General features: G+C 38.6%; 2 protein-coding genes across 4 annotated transcripts; one reads left to right on the forward strand and one right to left on the reverse strand.

Annotated features, from left to right (window-relative positions):
• The first annotated feature begins 273 nt into the window (after positions 1–273).
• On the forward strand, positions 274–3,847 carry LOC106160861 (isoamyl acetate-hydrolyzing esterase 1 homolog). 2 transcript variants are annotated; one of them, XM_013537628.2, is made up of 6 exons: positions 274–432; positions 1,460–1,515; positions 1,921–2,140; positions 2,510–2,597; positions 2,828–2,958; positions 3,268–3,847. In XM_013537628.2, exons 1-6 carry the CDS (start codon positions 382–384, stop codon positions 3,442–3,444), a joined length of 723 nt encoding a protein of 240 aa, XP_013393082.2. In that variant the 5' UTR covers positions 274–381; the 3' UTR covers positions 3,445–3,847. The 2 variants fall into 2 exon arrangements, with proteins under 2 accessions (XP_013393082.2, XP_013393083.2); XM_013537629.2 differs by lacking the exon at positions 274–432 and adding an exon at positions 854–1,070.
• Positions 3,732–15,378, reverse strand: LOC106153109 (glycerophosphocholine cholinephosphodiesterase ENPP6-like). Of its 2 annotated transcripts, none has more exons than XM_087017067.1 (8): positions 15,114–15,378; positions 7,534–7,682; positions 6,807–6,972; positions 5,798–5,888; positions 5,280–5,487; positions 4,966–5,103; positions 4,564–4,678; positions 3,732–4,256 (listed from the first exon to the last, which is right to left on the reverse strand). In XM_087017067.1, the coding sequence occupies exons 2-8, from the start codon at positions 7,609–7,611 to the stop codon at positions 4,015–4,017; spliced, it is 1,038 nt and encodes a 345-aa protein (XP_086873193.1). In that variant the 5' UTR covers positions 7,612–7,682; positions 15,114–15,378; the 3' UTR covers positions 3,732–4,014. The 2 variants fall into 2 exon arrangements, with proteins under 2 accessions (XP_086873193.1, XP_013382373.2); XM_013526919.3 differs by lacking the exon at positions 15,114–15,378 and adding an exon at positions 10,694–11,506.
• Positions 15,379–15,470: the final 92 nt, after the last annotated feature.

The raw sequence follows: 15,470 nt of genomic DNA on the forward strand, positions 1-15,470 counted from the left end.
TTGCATTTGGGATGTTTTTGAATTAAAAAATCTCATCTACTTTTTAATCAGTTTTAACTTAGGCGTGGAAAGGTTTCTTTTGGCTTCAGCAGAAAGCAATAGCTAGGTTAAGGTTTGATTGGCGTTAAAAGTGTAAATCTAAATCAAATTTTGATAACATTCGTACAAGGTTAACAACATATAAAATCCGTTGAAACATTCAATAGAATAAATATACGTTCGCTACCAATGCAATGAAAAGAGTGCTCGGTGGTCTGTCTTGCTGCGCTTGGTTCAGGGCAGTATCGGTGCATAGTTGTGCCGCGCGAAAGACACATGCGAAGAAGATATACATGTAGTTTTGTTAAAAGAAAATAGCCTACTAGATATTTCACGTTAAATATGGCCATAAATGTGCCGAGAGTGCTTCTGTTTGGAGATTCTTTAACGCAGGTATAGTATCGAGTCGTCAATCTGTCCAGTGCGTTAAAATGAAACTAGCAGAAGTGACGTACGTTTCGGCACACCTGTTTCCAACTTGTGTTACAATTAAGAATGCAATCAAGCCTATAAACACACGCCATTTGTATATATCACGTCACATCTGGCCTCGAAAGTTGCAGGTCGGATCGAGGCTGAAGACTGTGACAAAATCCACAATTGCTAACTGCAGTAAGTAGCTATCGACGCTTTTTCAATCAGTTTCACTTCATTGCGGGGAGGTTTCCAAAACTTCAGTAGAAAGGAATAACTTACGTCATGGTTTAAATTCAAATTCTAAATCTAAATTGAATTTTTATTTCATTCAAAGAAGGTATAAAAATCAACATAAAATCCGCTAAAATTAGTAGCAGCAATTTATATTTGCTTCTGATTTGTGCATAAATGTTTCACGCTGGTTGAAAAGTGTGTTTGGTGGTTTGTCTTGCTGCACTACTACTGGTTTTGTGCAGTATCAGTGCACAGTTTGCAGGGCAAAAGACACATGGTGAAAGCAGATTTCTTAAAGAAAGTATCCAAATAGATATTTTACATTGACTATGGCTGTAAGTGTGTCTAAAGTGCTTCTTTTTGGCAGTTCTTCAACACAGGTATAGTATGTCGAGTATAGTTTATCTGCATGTGCAGAACTACGGGGAAACTACCAGTAATGAAATACTTTTAATTCTGCTGCAGTTCATTCTGTCATCTAACTTTAAAATACCGTTACCATACTTAAAAAAACAATAATTTAAATAAACTATCAAAATCAGTTCAGTGTTTTTAAACAAAATTATGAAAAAAGGCTACTATTAGATCTGATGGTTGCAAATAAAACCCAGCTGTTACCCTAGTAATAGGCATGTTAAAACAACCTTAAAAATGAATTTGAAGTATGGGCAGCAAGGAAATTGAAAACATGAGACTTAGAGGTGAGAAATCTTCAGAAATGAGAGTTGTAGACTGTAAGAAGTTACTAGTGTATATGTTTTCTTTACAGTTTGGCTACAGTGAGGACGGCTGCTGGGTGTCTGTAATAGCTGATAAGCTTCAAAGGTAGGGCGATCTGCAAGGTCTGTTTCAGTTTGATGTTTATTACTTTGTTTTACTGAGTATATGACTCAACTGAAGTGATTGCAATTAGGCTGGTAGGCACACAGCATACCTTCCATGTACATCTGCCATTAGATATATAAGAACTTAAAGAAGCAGACTGTGTTGCCTTTTCTTAAAGCATTAAAGATCGTCTGAATTTAGAATTTGCAACCTTTAAGTCCACTGGAAGTCAAAAGTTATGAAATATAAAAAATCAAAACATTTTAATGAGATCTTGTTTAGATCAGCAACTACTATGTGGCACCCAAGGAGTCGAATGGTGAACATCATCATGAACATACTTCAAGCCTTGGTCCAATGATTTTCTTATTTCAATGTAATAAACATGGATCTTTTACATTCTAGGAGATGTGATGTCATCAACAGGGGATACTCAGGGTACAACACAAGATGGGCCCGCCTCATGTTACCAAAACTGGTTACCAAGGAAACAGCCAATGACATTGCTGCCATGGTGATATTCTTTGGCGCCAATGACTCTGTGCTGAAAGATTTGAATCCTCATCAACATGTCCCGCTGGAGGAGTACCAAGATAATTTGTCTTCAATGATTACTTATCTCAAGGTAGGGAAATATAGCTTCAGAAGATTATTTTCACCCTGGAAATCATTGACCTTAGGGCTAATAAAATTTTGTATATGTAAATGGGAGGAACAGGGTACTTATTGCTCTGATGAGAACATCAAGAGATCACATCAACGGCCATCGGTCTTCTGATGGAAAGTCAATTTTTTTATTTGACCTCTTGGTGTGAAAATGTATTGTTAATATTGAAAATTTGGCACATGTTGTCAAAGTAAGCTTTGGCAGACTTTAAAGATACCAGCTGGTGGAAAATCTTTCAAAAAATGAAATTAAATAAAAAAGAAAAAAAAAGATAAGAAAAAAGTTGAAGTATGAGTTTAACCCAGATTCTGTGGTACATGATTTCAGAGCTGTGGCTTGGGGAGTAATAGAATTATCCTAATAGGACCTCCCCCTTGTGATGAACAACACTGGAAAGAGAGAATGGATGCTGAGGGTAAGTCAGGACCCACTAACTGTAACCCCTGCTGAGGGTGGGTGAGGACCACAAATTGAAACCCAGGGGGGTGTTGGATCTTCTCTCCCCCTATAATGATGTAAGACAGATGCTACAAAATATCTGTGATACAATCCTAAATGTTGTAATATAAGTGTTACCTATAGAGTTGATTAACTTTCATAGACACCCAATACAAGTGTATTAAATATTAGATAATCACTTTTTAGGTCGTCCGCAGTCTAAGTCTCAAGAGCAGACAGCCCTGTATGCTAAAGCTTGTGAGTCAGTTCACAAATCTCATGGTACAGGGTTTGTGGACCTATATACTGATATGCTGAAGGCAGGCGCAGAAGGAGACGTAAGTATCACAATGTTGCATGCACTAAAAGTGCACCTAATACAACCAAAGAGCCTAACAGACTCAATGGACTTCTCTAACACAGTGACATGATGTGCAGTAGAGCTTGGGCAAAGGCACAACAATGTATTTTTGGATATTTAATTGTCACATCTAGCACAATTGCACAGTGGATGGAGGCACATGACAGATGTTTTTTATAGTCATGACCAATGTTATTACACCTACTGAAATATTTCATCATCAATGAACAGATTAGAATTAAAAAAGTCATTATTCATTTGAATTTTCATTGATTTTTTTTTTCAGAGTTGGAAGTCATTTCTAAATGATGGTTTGCACTTCTCGGCGGCTGGCTCAAAGTTTTTGGCAGAGCGGTTATGGCAGCAACTGGAAGGCATAGTCTCTGACATTGGGATGATTTTTCCAGATTGGAAAACAGTAGATTATGTTAATCCAGAAGCAGTGTTTTCTGCTATAAATTAATATAGACTCTATATAAATTATCACCTGTTACCTCAAGATGTGATTTATCTGGGACAAGCATTATGGAGCAATTTTTTAAAATATTATTATATTAAGATCTAATGTGAGCATCACTTTAACTTGAATTAATGCATTAATCAAACAAATTTTCCTGTCCCTTAATGTCTGAGGCATTTTAATTTGCAGTAAAATGTTCTGTACTAATACTCGTTTCTCTTATAACTGATATAACCCATTCTTTTAAGTGAAAATACATTCCATTTTACATGCAATTATTCAATAATATGTCATTGATAATTCATTTATTGCCATTTGACTATATTTTCGTACAAAAATCGGTCTTGATAGATTATTTGAAATGTGCTAATAGCAGTAGAAATATATAGATGTTATACAATAACAAGCGTCATTGTTTATGTCTGATAATATTCAACATCGTGTGCCCTAACATCAATACTATTTTACAAAATAGATGTTCTGTAGAAACATTTTCTTTCTTCATAATGTTAAAACACATTATGCAACATATAGACTTATGAAAAATTAATTAATCTACATCTTTCACTTTAATCAAGGTTCATAGTTATTATTCACAATAACTATGATCACAACACTGGGTGCAATGGATTTCACGCTGGCTGTATTAGCCTCTTCTTGTGCGGTGAAGTAGGGGACTTCATTTTTTAAAAACGGCTCCACGTTAGCCCACGTGCCGTTATGGTGTGGTGAGGGTGTCACGTCTAGCACTTTACACATCAGTTGGTACATGTCCACCGCTTCAACAACGGTCGTCTGCGCACCGGGGCGAAAGGCTGGAAAGAAGACATATTTTTTGCTTATATTTGTGAAGTCTGTGTTGAAATGTTCAAGGTTATTTTGCTATTGTTTCTTTATATAAACGAAACATTTACAAGTTTTTTTCAAATGACGAAGCCACGTTTATTATTTCACGTGCGACTAGAGCAGCGTTTCATTGTCGATAAATTTGGTTGGTTATTTCAATTATATTGAATTTCTTGAATGTGAGTACGTAAGTGTAAACAGAACAACAAACGCATCTCTACGCTTTATTAGAATAAGTCGTGAAAACCGCAATATTGGAGCAGATTCCTTTCTCACCCGGTCCATATGCTGCAAAAATTCCTTGCATGTCTATGTCAAAGTTGTCATAACCATGCCAGCCCTGTTCTGGTAGTCCGGTGTCAGAATACACTCCAACGCTACGGCTGGAAAACTGCAGGAAAAATGTGGCATGATTTACGGCCGCCGGTGTTTGATTTACTATGCGGATTTTCTGTGTTTGGTTTTGGTAATTGAGCGCGATAGAAAAAATTACAGTATGATTCTCTCTTACAAAATGCCTTATGTATAAAACTTCAATTAGAATTTGACAGCCACATTGTTAAATATCAGACGCGGTATAATTAAATCATTTACAAGAATGTTGATGTTATTTGAAATTAAAATGGAAAAGCCAATGTCAGTCTAATGGACCCGCAAATAAAAAAAATGGGAACTTGCCGTTAAGATATAATATCCGGGATCCGCCACAAGGAGAATGGGTGGGGCACGATAGTGGTGCTTGTAGTGCCATCTATCGGGGATTTCCTCTCTTAGGTATGCTGACCAATGTTCCTCTATTGATAGTGCGTGCAGTACCTTTTAATAAAAAACGAAAAAAAAAGTTTTCAGGTGCGTTTTTACATGCAGTGTATTATTATTATTATTATTATTATTATTATTATTATTATTATTATAAGTGATAGTAGTAGTATATAGATTTTTTTCATTATGAGAAGACTTATTGAAATAATACCGCGCAAAACCATACCTACCTGCAGAGTTTTATTCTGAGCTGGCCACACCCCCGTCACCGCCCCCGCCCCCACTGTCCTCTCCAGGTCAAAGTACGACACGTGGTGACGTATATCTAACACGTGCTCTGGCACAGATACTGATGTCATACCGTGATCTGACATCAGCATGATATTGACGTCATCAGACATGAATCTGTCTTCCAGCTCTTGATGCAGGTAGTCAAACCTAAAATATATTTTACAGACCGCATATGTTAATAAATCTGACTTTATCTTATGTGAAGGTTTTGAAATCCAATGATATATATATCACCAAATATTTAATTTCTAATCAAAATTAATGCCGCCGCTGAGCGCGTCACAGAAATTCATCTATTGAGTTCTAGATCATAATAAGGGTAAAACCTTTGTCAAAAATGTATGGATGAATAAAGAGATAAATATATAAACAGGTAGATAAGTGAATGAATAATGAAATCGAAAAAAAAAAAAAAAAAAACTGATAAGCCCGCGCCCTCCCACCCCTTTCAAGGTACCTGGCATCCAGCTGGTATATGAGTTCCTGAACTTCCTGGGTGTCGGGACCGAACTTGTGACCGAATTTGTCCGGTAACTCTACGTAGATACCTGTAGAATAACAGAGACACTGTCCTGTTGGCGGTCTTGTTCTTTTAAATTACTATTTTGAAACAAATCTATTAACTGGAAAAGATAATTAATACAAATGGGGATAATCCGAGATAGCCCGAAATCTCACGACTTACCGCAAAATCAAGTTTTGGAAAAGAGAAGAATAAAAACACAATGGGAGACTTACAAGTAAAACCTGACAGAATTCTCCACAGGACAAGTTCACTTCACTTTGCTTGCCGTGTTACATTTGTAGTACTTTCTAGGTCGACATTCCCGACACTGCAGCACATTGAATTTCCCTTATCGCTAAAAACATGTATACAAAAAGTTATACCCCATATTCTGAGTGTTCTGGCGCCTTTCCTAAAGCCATATGACGTCACGTAGTGTCAACCACAACCCGTTAGGCTATCTCGGTTGATTCCCATATTCCCAGGCTATTGAGAGGCATTTACTTGACAATCAAAATGAGTTTTTCATTAAAGTAAAAATAAACCTATGTGTTTTTGAAATAAAATGAAGGCGTGTTTGTAGTTGATTGGTATTATATGCCAGACATCAAAGCATTTTATAGCACAAGTTCTTTCATAAAAAGCATCGAAACCTGAGAGTACGCACCAGGGTTCGTATAAGCGAGAGGTGGTAATGAATCGGATATGGATACAGATATGGAAAACGAGATCGAAATTTGTTATAAAGGTCCATGTTGCGCCAAGTAAATGCAATGTCTGGGTTGTAACTCTTCAAAGTTACCATCTCAGTATTTATAGGTAAGACCAGGGAATTATATCCTAGACTGCGATATAATTCCCTGGTAAGGCGTATATAGATACAAAAACTGAACAGTGGCATAATTTAAACATTTAGATAAAAACTATGGCACAAAAATATTCAAATTATCATTAAACAGACCAATGAAATCTGCCGACTCGTTCTGAAATAGCCTCAAGCTCTCCTCTATGGCGACATCGAGGTCCCCCAGGTGGGGCATCGTGGTGTAGGGGAGGCAGAAGGTGGGTCGGAGGCCCCCCACGCTCACCTCACATCCGGGCCAGAAGTACAGGTAACTGGAACGACCCTGTTGTAAAATTAAAGGCGGAAACGCTGAATTTAAAAGCTTAAACGAAACAATGATTGTTCTTGATTTAATGTGAACATAAACTTTTTCCACCGTGAGTTTCAAAGAATACTGGACAGCCCCCCCCCCCCTCTCCCCCCTTTCAGCACCATCGCTATGCGTTACTGTGAACTGGACAGGCGTGTTGGCAACAGAAGCTAGTTTCCAGTATTCTTTGAAGCTTAGGATGAATAGATCTACACCTAATCTATAAGAGAGAACAGCACAATTCTCGTAAGAATTCGTAAGAATTTTTTCCAAATGATCCCTGAGCACCGTGAGGTCGGTGTGAGGTCCCTGTAGGCGCAGCTCTTTTAACCACTGCGTTATTAAAAAAGGCGGAGACGGGGAGAGAGAGGCGAGTCTCCAGGAGAAACTGAAATTCGTTCCCGAAGGGACGCAGCGAAGTTGACCGAAAGAAAAGTCAGTAAGAATGTGTGTGCGTGCGTGTTTGACAGAGTGCGCGCGCGCGCGCGCGCGCGCGCGCGTGTGTGTGTGTGCAAGCACGTGTAGTATTCATACCTGTTTTTCAGCTGTTATCCACACTGGCTCCCCACCCTCCCACCACAGTGACTCGTACTGGGCAGGGTAGCGACCCATCCGGAAATACTCGGCATATTTCGGGTCGTACACGTAGTTTCCAAGCAAGCCGTGACTCTCAACGTAGAGACCTGGCAAGGGAACGAAAATTGTTACTCTTCTTTATGGGTTCTTTGCCCTGATTAATTTATTCATTTATTTATTTCATCAGATGCAATTGTCCTAATTATAATACATAATCAGAAAGCAGTTGAGAGAGAGAGAGAGAGAGAGAGAGAGAGAGAGAGACAGATGAGGGAGATGAGTTCAGGTTTTATGGAATGAACGTAATTTCAAATAGATTAATTTTAGGTCAAAAACATGTTTTTGTAGGTCTAATATGAAAGCAGGCGGATTGCGGAAATTCATGAATTTCTTCAGTTGTGAAAACAGGGCGCATGAAACTCAACTACTCGGAACCGTAAATTATATTTTCATATGCGGTCAGTCGGAAAAGCTCGGTCAATTAAATCCTTTCCTGTTATGCTCTTTAAATGAGTCATAAATGATATCAAAATACGCGACCAGCATCTGGACGAAGGTCGTCAAGAACTTAAATGAGTTTTTCAGAAGGGGTGGTGATTTTTCAACTTCTTTATCGGGGTATCAAGAAAGAAAAACATCTTATATTGGATCTCATTTTTAAAGGTCTAGCAAACTCGGGTCTAATTGTCTATGTGCGTAATGAGACTCTTAGTGCAGTTGCAGGCCGTTTTGTTCGTGGGTAATACTACATGGGGATGATTGTCAAGTGGAAAACGATGCTCTTTTGTTCCCGGGGAAAGATGAAAGACGAAAGCTCCACCTCTTAACTACCTGTTGAGAAATCTAACTTACAGATCAGCATGCTTATGGCAAAAAGATGAGTAATTTTACAAAACAGTGAACACCAATAGTAAAGTGGCTCGGGAAGGCGACGTGGTATCCTGCACCAAGAGGGGAAATGAAACGCCAGTGCGCACCTAAAAAGATATTGGGTGCATCTTTGGAAATTTGTGGTTTCAAAACTTCTTCATTTTTTCTAGACAATCCGTATTTATCTCAAAATCATGTCACATCATTTGTAAACTACAGAGATCTTGTTCAAACTGATAATGAAAATTGCTTATGGTTTTGCTCAGTACAACTTTCTTTCATTTTCGTCTCCCCAATTTTTGTTAAATGCACATTTTGGTAAAAATTACTAGAACCAATAAACACTATGATTAATAAAATCAGAATACTTAAAATCCTTTTTAATAATTCTGATTTTGTTCTATGTAAAAACTTTCCGAAAATGAACATATTTGAACAGCTAAAAGTCAACCTCTTTCTGTGTCGCTGACTTGGCGTTTCCACTAGAAAAAATAAAAGATTTAGATCAGGAACGAGTTATAAACCTCTGTTGTAATGTGTTGGGTTAAACGACCAGCACTAAAAGTGGACGCTTGAGGTCAGCAGACGGACCAATGATTTAATTAACGGGGCATTCAGCGAACGGGAGAACGGTTCCACGATTTCAATTTTCTCTCTTTTAAGTAAAAGTTGAGGGGTGAAGCAATTACCTTTTAAACAGTTGACATGTTCCACGGGGTCAGATTTACTGTCGATTCACTTTAGCCAATAAGTTCAACTCTAGAGTCAGGTCAGTGAAGTTTGCAAGATAAAAAAAAGACAAGTGGCACCACGGCACCCCCCCCCCCCCCCCCACCACCATGCTAACATTATTTCTTCGCATATTTTGCAAGAAAGGCTAAATAATCTCGATGTTTTAAGTGGTCGACTTCGGAAAAGCTGATATCTTTTTAGACAAGGAAACGCAGATGGGGACAAACGAAGACATCAAACATTTCTTCATCTTTTTTTATGACTCTAATCTAATACTGGAAGATATTATTGTTCACCCTTCCGCCACCCCTCTGGTATCGAATACTATATAATACTACGTCTCTCATTTAAGAAGAGGCTTGAGTTATCGTAACCCAAGTCCAAACTGCAGAGCTTTCGAATTTAATATAACATTTAACGATCTTTGAAATGACCTGCGAATAGTCCAAACTTTCTGACACGCGCACGTAGTCGCGTTTCCGGTTACTACATTTTGATAGAACGAAAGAAATTTCACTGCCCAACTGGTATATGTACTGGTATTCGTAGAGCTGTATAAACTTATAATATAGCGCTGAGAGAAGTGCCATTGCCCCTACTTGATAGGATTGAATTGCTCTTTTTTGAGAGTTTGAATTTGACTGTAAGTTTTCATACTTTTACAAATAAATATTTTTATGTATGTATGCAAGAAGTCTTTATAAATTTAATTGAGTTGTAAAATGATAATCATTATTATTATCGAAAAAAAGCCATCAAATTTGTCATCGTGAAAATGCAGCTAACGATAAACGTGAGAAAGCGAAGTCTGGTTTAGATTTAAAGAAAGGGGAATGAAAAAGAAATAAAGAGTTCCGTGTGAGTGATTTTTCTGTCCATTTACTCTCTTCAAATTCGTTTAATTTACTGCGACCGGAGGCTAACACGAACTTCCGATGACAGGAACATACCAATGTGCTTGGCAGGTTATGACTTTACAATCTGGCCCGCGTTTGGATCTGCTACTGAATCGTCTTACAATCTTTGCCGATTTCGTTTTAAAATAGGTCGACTCATTGCAGACGTCATATCAAGTAATTTGGCATGAAATCGCTGCAAGAATGGGAACGTTTTTTTTTTCTGTATAGTGAGGTAGGAAGTGCTTGCGAACTGTAGAGCAAATTATTGTAATTGATGTGAGCGGAAGAAACGGCGATGACATGTGTTGATAAATACTAGAGTAAAACCAACAGCATTTGTAACAGTAAGTTATTCATATATCCGTATTATAAGGTTGACAACAGTAGTAAGTTTTTAGAAGTAGGAATAATGGTTTGTAGCGACAATTAGTAGCATCAGTGTCAAAGTTTGCTCCGCATAACTGCATGACAACAAGTAACATCGGAACAACGGTTTACAGGGCTGCTGTGAATTCTGATTACCACATAGAGCAGCCAGAAGAGAGGGAGAATTAATTAGTAGCAGTAAGTGAACACCATTCACTGACACTGAATTTGTCACCACAATTATCTCCTACCTGTTACCAGTGACTGATAGTTCGGGTAGGAGCTGGAGGGGAAGACAGGACGCAAGTACGTGGCCGATGCCCCCTTTTCCTTGATCCGAGGAAACCCACGCAGTCCGGGGAGGTCGTCGTAGTCCCAGCGGAAACCGTCTAATAAAAACACGAGCAGTTTTTGGCGAATTTTGACAGCTGAGCGGGCTACGCCGCCACGCGCGGACAGCCCTATTAACGCTGCACAGAGGCTGAAGTGGAAGAACGACAGCTTCAGCATACTTTCTTCTTGGCGATGACCCCTAGCTCCAGATATGCTTGACCTCCTGGAATAGTTTGTTTAAGACGGCAAAACTGAGAAACCCCGTTTCGTGCAGAAACCCCCCAAAAACGCCTGACAGCTACTTTCCTCGGGACTCGTTGTCCGTCATTGATTCGATCTGGGAAAACATTATAACTATCGCAGGGAAAACACAACTCTATATAATACTGGTGAGTGAACCTCAGCCCCGAGTACGCACGTGTGTGTGAGTTAATTATATCAGAGCTACCACTTTTCAATGGCTTACTCCATTGCATTCGCAGCTCATCCAAATAGGTTGGAGGAACAGACAATGTGGAGATATGTGATGTTTTCGTAGTGACGGGCTGACACGAGAGGTCGCAGCATTTGTGGATTATCGAGCACTGGTCCAGGTGTCTTCACCTGAGAAACGCCACAATCACTGGGTGGTCTCAGATCTTATGCCTGACACAAACCAGCCACTGTGGAAACACTTCGCCTAACAGCTTCCCAGTGGCGTTTATTTTCTGCTTATTTTTTTCTTCGGTTTCTTTTTTTTTTCTTTCCTGGATTGCAAAATATTTTTAATTGCAAGGATTTGACACATGTTTATCAGCAAACGTGTGGAATATTTTTAATTGTTCCTGTTCCTTTTTTCCCTGCTCCACTTTCTTTGAATCATATTATTATTATTATTATTATTATTGTTGTTGTTGTTGTTATTACGAAACTCTTCCACAAATATACTTGCATAATTGATTATCTATGCATCACTATCTTTCTTTTTTCTCCTGTCCTGTGTATATAGACGAATAGAAAGTTATACACACGTTGTCAACATTTTATACGTATGATCACTGACACCGTATTGCCACCATAATAACGAGCTGCCAGTAGTTAGTGCCTGTCGTCAGTCTGCTTGCTATCTATAGGGCAAGTCAAACCAACACAGGTCTATTTATTTCGTATACATTTCTACAGTTATTCGTTCTTTTTTTTTAATTTGACATGTCTGTCCTTTTGGCGGCCTGTCTAACAATGCACATACGCTCCGCAACGGTCGGTGTAATTCTGGGATTGTTTGTGACCCGGCCTAAACAAAATTGTAATCGATAATTTTACCATGCCTGGCGTCAAAGATGTGAAAGTTCTATTTCAGTACATAAATGTTGTCGAAATATATTCTCTTTGGCATAATGATAAACTGAGAAGAAGCATTACATATTTTACCCCACTGGCTCACAAAGCCAGCCGACTACATGCTTTAGCCGTTGATCGCATTGTTATCGCGTACGTCTTCATTTTCTGAATGGCACAAAAAAAAAAAAAAAAAATAATAATAATAAGTTTCACCCTCTGCCTCCTTCATTCCCACCCCTTCTCACCTCCTCGAGCAAACCTCTGAAAACACATATATACACGAAGATTGATTGTTTTAACAAGATTGTCTTAAAAGAGATATAAATATTAGAATTTGATGAAGTAAAACATTTAACAAGAAAAAGACAGTATCACAGAAAGGTCTGAGTAACGTTTCCTCTAGACTTTGATTTCCCTTCGTTATATCGCGCTCGCAGATGCAGATGTTTGTCAAGTGATGGAAATTAGTAGAGTGCAATAATTACCAAACAAGGCGAAAAATTTTCAGTATATGAAAGAGACTAGAGTAGCATGCACTGAAAGTCGGGACAGCATCACACCAACTTGGGGTATTTTCTGCATAAACTTTGCGAGTCCATGATGCTTCTAATAACAAAACTAACTTTCGAAAAGTGTAAAGAAACTAACTCCCCAAAGAAAGCTACAGTGAAGCTAACGGCATTATACATGATTTAACTGCACAATCATTTCAATAATAGGGACGATTCTGAGACTTTAAAGCCGCATGGTTTGCATTTTTGAATGATTTTTTTCCAAAGCGGCCCGACAGACACCACCTGCGTAAACAACCCGATGACATCGAAGAAAAATAACCGAGAGAGTGATTCTGAAATATTAAAACCCTGCCAGTGCCCGCGAACAGGTTATCCTTACTAGGCTGATATTATATAGTCAGAGCCATTTTTTCCATTTCCACAGGTCGCTAGTTACCACTAAAAGGGTTATCGTATAACCTCCCCGAAAAAGATTTTATTTATGCCCAACAACAAACAGATTTGTTTTAAAAAATAATTTTTATTTTTCGTTATGAAAACATAATATTGGGACAAGAATGCAACACGAAGAATGGGACAAAGGGTGTAAATTATATAAAAATGTAAAATGGAATCATCATGTTTGAAGAAACAGAAGTTTCTGTGGCTATTTTTCTTTACTTTAAATTTCATGAAAATCATCGCTTGCATTTTTCCAGAGAATATTTTATCAGTTGAGCGATTCCTATGTTGGATTTCAGTATTTCGTCTCTTCCCATTTCCTTGAAATTCTGCGGATACAATGCATTGTTTAAACTAAGAATTTCGGTGTCTTTAAGTTTAGAAGTTATATTTTCGTCGGAGCCCATCATTTGGTTGGCGTCGTACTGCGTCCAAGTCGAGGGTCCGTCAAGCATTGAATATTTGATCTTTTTCTGAGTTACCAAGCGTTCTAAAATAGGCTTAACTCCATTAACGATCTCTGACCACTGAACGGGATATTCTTTTAGTTTTCCCTCAGAATAAAGTCGCAGGTTCTTGAGCTGTAAGTCCAGTATTAAGTCTATCCTTGCCATCCATTCTATCGTCAATTTTGTCCCCGCTTTCATGGGACCCAAGTCTCCTACGTGAAGATTGTCAACATTCCCTCGAGAGCTCGCGCCAACGACGTCGGCATCCGGGAGTTTTGCCGCAAGTTCTTTATAACTTTTCATTCCTATGGTGTCAATATCAAGGTAGACGCCTCCGAACGTGTGGAGTATTTTAGCACGGAAGTAATCTGAGCGGTGGTGAATGCGTAAAAACCGGTAAGCTTTGTGCACAGTCCCTACACTTTTGATAAACTCTGTGTCATTGAGGACTTTCACGTTAAAATCTCTAAAATTGTGACAGGAAAGCGTCTCCAGACAGAGATCCACATAGGCAGGGCGGTGATGTCCCTCCCAGTATATCCAAATAAAAGGTTTGTTGTTGTATTCGTACAGCCCGCGTTCACTTAAAACCAAATCCTCTTTTTGAACGCCTGTAGTGGAATAATATTGAGAATTTCTGTTTATTCCTTCATTTAAACTGCTTTTGTTATTTTTTAGGTCTGTCCTTCTCGCGAGTTGATATCTGGTGGACAGGAAAATGAGAGAGACGGTAGCGACGCCTATTGCTGCCAAAGAAAGTTTGAACAGTAGCTTCATGGTTTGGGCAAATGACTGAAAAGGGAAAGGCAGGCATAACATTTTCGACACACAGAACATCTTCGTAGAAAGCGCATAGACCTACATAGTGCGACAAATTGAAAAAGCAAGTAGATCAACAAATTAAAAATTATTATAATAAAAGAACTAGTAAACGAACTACAGGGATATGGTTTTGGTGCCTTGTATCCCCTTATATTTCCTTCATCTCGTTTCCTCTGCCCCCCCCCCCCTTTGCTTTTTTTTAAATCTCTGTCTTTTGTTTTTATCTGCTTTCCACTTCACAAGCACAGCATTTTAACAGAACAGCGTGTAGTAATTGATAAAAACAGGTTGTAGCTCTCAGGTAATGTACATATATCATGTACCCTTTATCTGGGCCATAGATTCATTATGTGCATATTACTGCAGCAGAAAATCGTGTCATAATTTAACCAGTGCATATTACTGCAGCAGAAAATCGTGTCATAATTTAACCAGAGACCTATCTGTGAATATCTTATGAAAAATCAATCTGTGACACGGGTAGAGGGTATATAATACCATGTGAGTCGTAACATATGCTGTAATCTACCCAATCCCCACCGTAAGATGCACGATACGACGTCTTACTTACATACCCTCTACAAGGGTGGCAGATATTATGGAGAAATTTTCAAATTACTGTCTATTTATCTAGAGACATATCTGTGAATATCTTGTGAAAAATCAATCTGTTGCTCTGGTAGAGGGTACTACTTGCAATGTTTGCAGCGTGTAAGCTTAAGGTGGTGGACACACACACACACACACACACACACACACAACTGAGCAAAATTCTATGTTATCATACTTACACTCCAAAAGTGCAAAATCCTTTTAAGCTCCCCTCTCTGTCTGCTATCATCCTGCCATCTCAGGTGTCGTCGTTTGTGGGTATTCTGTAAGAAGCCTAAACCGATGTAAGGTCAGCACCAGTAGTAAGTTCTATGTGCCTCTATTTAGATGTCAAAACATCTGCAGGTCTCTTTAGATAGAAAAAAATCCTAAACATACGCACAGCATCAACACTTGAGGTTTCCACGTTATCTACGTGTCAGTTTATATATATCTAGTATTCATCTCGAGCCCGACAACAATTGGCCTCTATCTCCTCGGGAAATGCAGCTTATCGTTCATGTCACGCATTATTTTGGTCTATCTTGTGTGGCGAG

Source organism: Lingula anatina, chromosome 7, assembly GCF_051362555.1.
Source record: "Lingula anatina isolate TDL-2025a chromosome 7, LinAna3.0, whole genome shotgun sequence".
NCBI lineage: Eukaryota > Metazoa > Brachiopoda > Lingulata > Lingulida > Lingulidae > Lingula > Lingula anatina.

Coding starts and splice junctions, on each gene's coding strand:
- LOC106160861 (XM_013537628.2), top strand. CDS start 382: ATGGCCATAAATGTGCCGAGAGTGCTTCTGTTTGGAGATTCTTTAACG. Junction 433..1,459: donor TTGGAGATTCTTTAACGCAG/GTATAGTATCGA, acceptor TTTTCTTTACAG/TTTGGCTACAGTGAGGACGG. Junction 2,141..2,509: donor CAATGATTACTTATCTCAAG/GTAGGGAAATAT, acceptor ACATGATTTCAG/AGCTGTGGCTTGGGGAGTAA.
- LOC106153109 (XM_013526919.3), bottom strand. CDS start 10,952: ATGCTGAAGCTGTCGTTCTTCCACTTCAGCCTCTGTGCAGCGTTAATA. Junction 7,683..10,693: donor CTATCAGTCACTGGTAACAG/GTAGGAGATAAT, acceptor TTCCCTTGCCAG/GTCTCTACGTTGAGAGTCAC. Junction 5,889..6,806: donor CGAGTCGGCAGATTTCATTG/GTCTGTTTAATG, acceptor GTTATTCTACAG/GTATCTACGTAGAGTTACCG.